The sequence below is a fragment of the Postia placenta genome (assembly GCF_002117355.1).
Source record: "Postia placenta MAD-698-R-SB12 unplaced genomic scaffold POSPLAscaffold_5, whole genome shotgun sequence".
In the NCBI taxonomy this organism is placed as follows: Eukaryota; Fungi; Basidiomycota; class Agaricomycetes; order Polyporales; family Adustoporiaceae; genus Rhodonia; species Rhodonia placenta.
The window spans coordinates 2,095,305-2,098,499 of NW_020169836.1; the positions used below are offsets into that span (position 1 = coordinate 2,095,305).

At 47.2% G+C, this 3,195-nt stretch overlaps 1 protein-coding gene across 1 annotated transcript; it reads right to left on the minus strand.

Annotated features, from left to right (window-relative positions):
• Nucleotides 1-1,685: 1,685 nt before the first annotated feature.
• On the minus strand, nt 1,686-3,166 carry POSPLADRAFT_1139166 (hypothetical protein; the record flags this gene model as incomplete). Its single annotated transcript, XM_024485004.1, has 8 exons — nt 1,686-1,721; nt 1,818-1,981; nt 2,095-2,141; nt 2,194-2,348; nt 2,396-2,566; nt 2,619-2,698; nt 2,786-2,855; nt 2,921-3,166. The coding sequence occupies 8 exons, from the start codon at nt 3,164-3,166 to the stop codon at nt 1,686-1,688; spliced, it is 969 nt and encodes a 322-aa protein (XP_024340469.1).
• Nucleotides 3,167-3,195: the final 29 nt, after the last annotated feature.

Sequence of the window (3,195 nt, forward strand, 5' to 3'; positions counted from 1 at the left end):
GCTTTGTTTCCCACAGCTCTCGGAGATCACGTCGAACTGCTTACAATATGTGAGGCGACAAATGACGGGTCAAACGTGGGAATTGCTCACGAAACATAAAATTCCCAGGTGCATGACAACGCACGGTGTGGTAGTTGCCACACATGTTGGTAATCAAATTATCGATCTTCCAATTCATGTTGTCAGTCAAAAAAGCCAAAATAACAGCCATACCTACTCACCAATCACTGAGGCATGTCTAGAGGCCAGATATAGCACCCCTCTACATCAGCAGATACATAGCCGGTGATCATGCACCGCGGGTGGGGTCTGAAAAGAACACCATCCTCGACCTTGGACGCCTCACTTGTAGGGACCAACATTCACATTCTTTTGTCAGGGGCTTCATCAGTCTCTGTGTCCGGGCTCTGTTTTCGCTTCCGCGGGCAGGGGATGTCTTCGATTGGCAATTTTTGATCAATGTGAGGGGAGACCAGCTCAACTGCATCTGGGTGGACAAGTGTGATGATGGGTATATGCACAAGAGCGTCTATAGGTAACAAATGTTTGTAGTGGAGTGGTCGCTTGATGAATTCACGACCCACTTGAATTGTCATCAGATGCAGATTAGCACTCAGCTCGTTCCATCTCTCAAGCTGGGCCGAGCCGAGCTCTGTGGGCCGAGCCAAGCCGGGCTGGCAAAGCAGCCTATGGCAGCTCAGGGCCCGGCCTGCAATTTGTGAAAGCTGAGCACTGGGGGCAATCCAAGATTTCCGCTCTCCGAATATTGTCCAGAAATCCAACGAAGTGTAGTAAATAAAGATTGAATACCTGACTTCCAAATATCGAAAGAAAGCCATAAATAAGTGTCGCATATTCGGAGCTCCGGATATGGCAGCAAATATATTACATAATTGTTCCTCGAATATGAGCCACAATATTTGTTGAATATTCTGCGTCAATACATTGTACTAATAAATATAATAATCAGGGAATATTTGTGGACTGGTTACATTGTGAAAGATTGTCAGCACCTACAGCACAGATATTCCCCAGATATGTAATCAACAATTGAAGCTTCGGATGGTGTAAGGCATAGAAACCATATTCCGTGCCGATCTGCTGACTAGAAATGGCATACACTGGGCGATTAACCTATTTCAGCCAATATATAAGCGATATCCGTGCTTGGAATACCAGTAATAATCTATACTGTATTTGGTCCACAAATATCCCTTAGTTATTATATTTATCGGTACAATGTTTTGGTGCAAAACATTTAATGGATATCATAGTCTATAAACGAGTGACAATTATGTAATATATTTGCTGCCATATCCGGAGCTCCGAATATGCGGCACTTATTTATGGCTTTCTTTCGATATTCGGAAGTCAGGTATTCAATCTTTATTTACTACACTTCGTTGGATTTCTGGACAATATTCGGAGAGCGGAAATCTTGGATTGCCCCCAGTGGAGGCCGACCCGTGAGCCGGCTTTGGAATATTACCATATGTAGCAATATTGTTCAGTACTTATGTAAGTATTATATCTCTAAATATGGAAGCTTATAACTACATGTGATGAGATTCTGGGCAAGATGTCCGGCAGCGAAGGCTTGCTGATACTTTGGACACAGCAGAACCATCAGTAAACATTATCAATTCAGTGACTCAGGTGCGCTCCTTGAACACTGCTTTGATATATTACCTACCACTGAGATCGAGCTTCTTCAAGGTGGTCTGGGATACACTACAGAGACAGAGGAGGCTCGAGTTGATGTCTTCGAAATCACTGATAACAATGGTAAGCTTTATTGCTCGTCCACATAAACACACTTCCTTGCTAACAAGCCGCGGCCTGAGCTTGAGCCGGGCCGGGCCAAGCCTGAGCCGTCTATCAAGGCCCGGCCTGAGATTTTGGCAAGCCCAAGCCGCCTCAAGCCAGGCCGTAGCCCCGGCTTTCAGGCCGGGCCGGGCCGGGCCTTGCACATCAGTACTGTCTACGCACTGACCGTAAATAAACGTATAAAGTAAACAGCTGTAAACGCATATACAGTTTATATAAATGAAATGGTTGGAGCCTTAATGGGGCTGTAAACATCCTGATTATCACTCTCGGGCCAGCTTCGACTGAGAAACACGTGGATTTCTTGGTTCTGCCTAGAATTCATATTCGTTATGATGGGGGTATGGAGAAATACAGCCAACGCACCGATTAAGACAGCTAGAGCGAAAGGTCACTTTAGGTAGTGAGACGCGAAATTTCGCCGGCCGGATTTTTGGTTGTGTATCGTTTGAAGAGAGCCAGCATATTACGAAGAACTTCGATCGCTTCATAATCGACTCCGTGGCGCTTGTAGAAGGCATCTAGAGCCATTTCGAACCCATTTAGTCCACTCTTCGACAGGATCAACCCCCCATTTGTATATAACGAGCTGGGGAGGAATTGGGGATTCCACATAGCCCAAGATCTTGATATCCCTCGGAAACGCAGCGCTCTCCTCTGTCTCGGGAAGGTCGCGATGGGCAACGACACAATATCTGTAGACGGGGACATCGGACGCTGCAAATAGCTCGGCTAGCGACTGGATAGCACCGTGAGCAAGATACCAGTCTAGCCCATGTCTCTGTACTCACCGAGGCACCACCTATGGGGACAATAGATCGTGCGAGATGATCTTTGACAATATGAGGCTCAGGCACGAACATGAGATGCCCTTGGTCCCACAAGCAGTGTATATCGGCTCTCACTATATGGAGTCTGGATCAGGGCTACGTCGAACAACCTGGGGATATACACTCACATAAGAAGATATTGAAAGGGGAGTCGACGTCGAACTCATCAAGCCCCCACCACGCCGCCACTCTCGCACACTATATGCGCGGACGCATCCGAGGCATGGTCACACTGGCATCATCAAGAAGTATTGACTACTTACCGTATCGTCGTCGGTCCTTCGCGGCACAACGTGACATCCTTGGACTGACTTGGCGTCCTGAAGACTCAACAGGCACCGTGATCCAGTAGGCGCCAAATAGGCGGCATACAACTTGAGATTGCTACCGCATGATTCGCCATCGGGCTTGACGGCCTTCAATTTGGAGCGTTTGTCCTGATCCAAAGCTTCTGGACCCATAAGAGCTGTTACGCCACACGAGGACGTTGAAGTAAGTCCATGCCACATGACAAGCCAAAGCGTAACGACGTACCTTT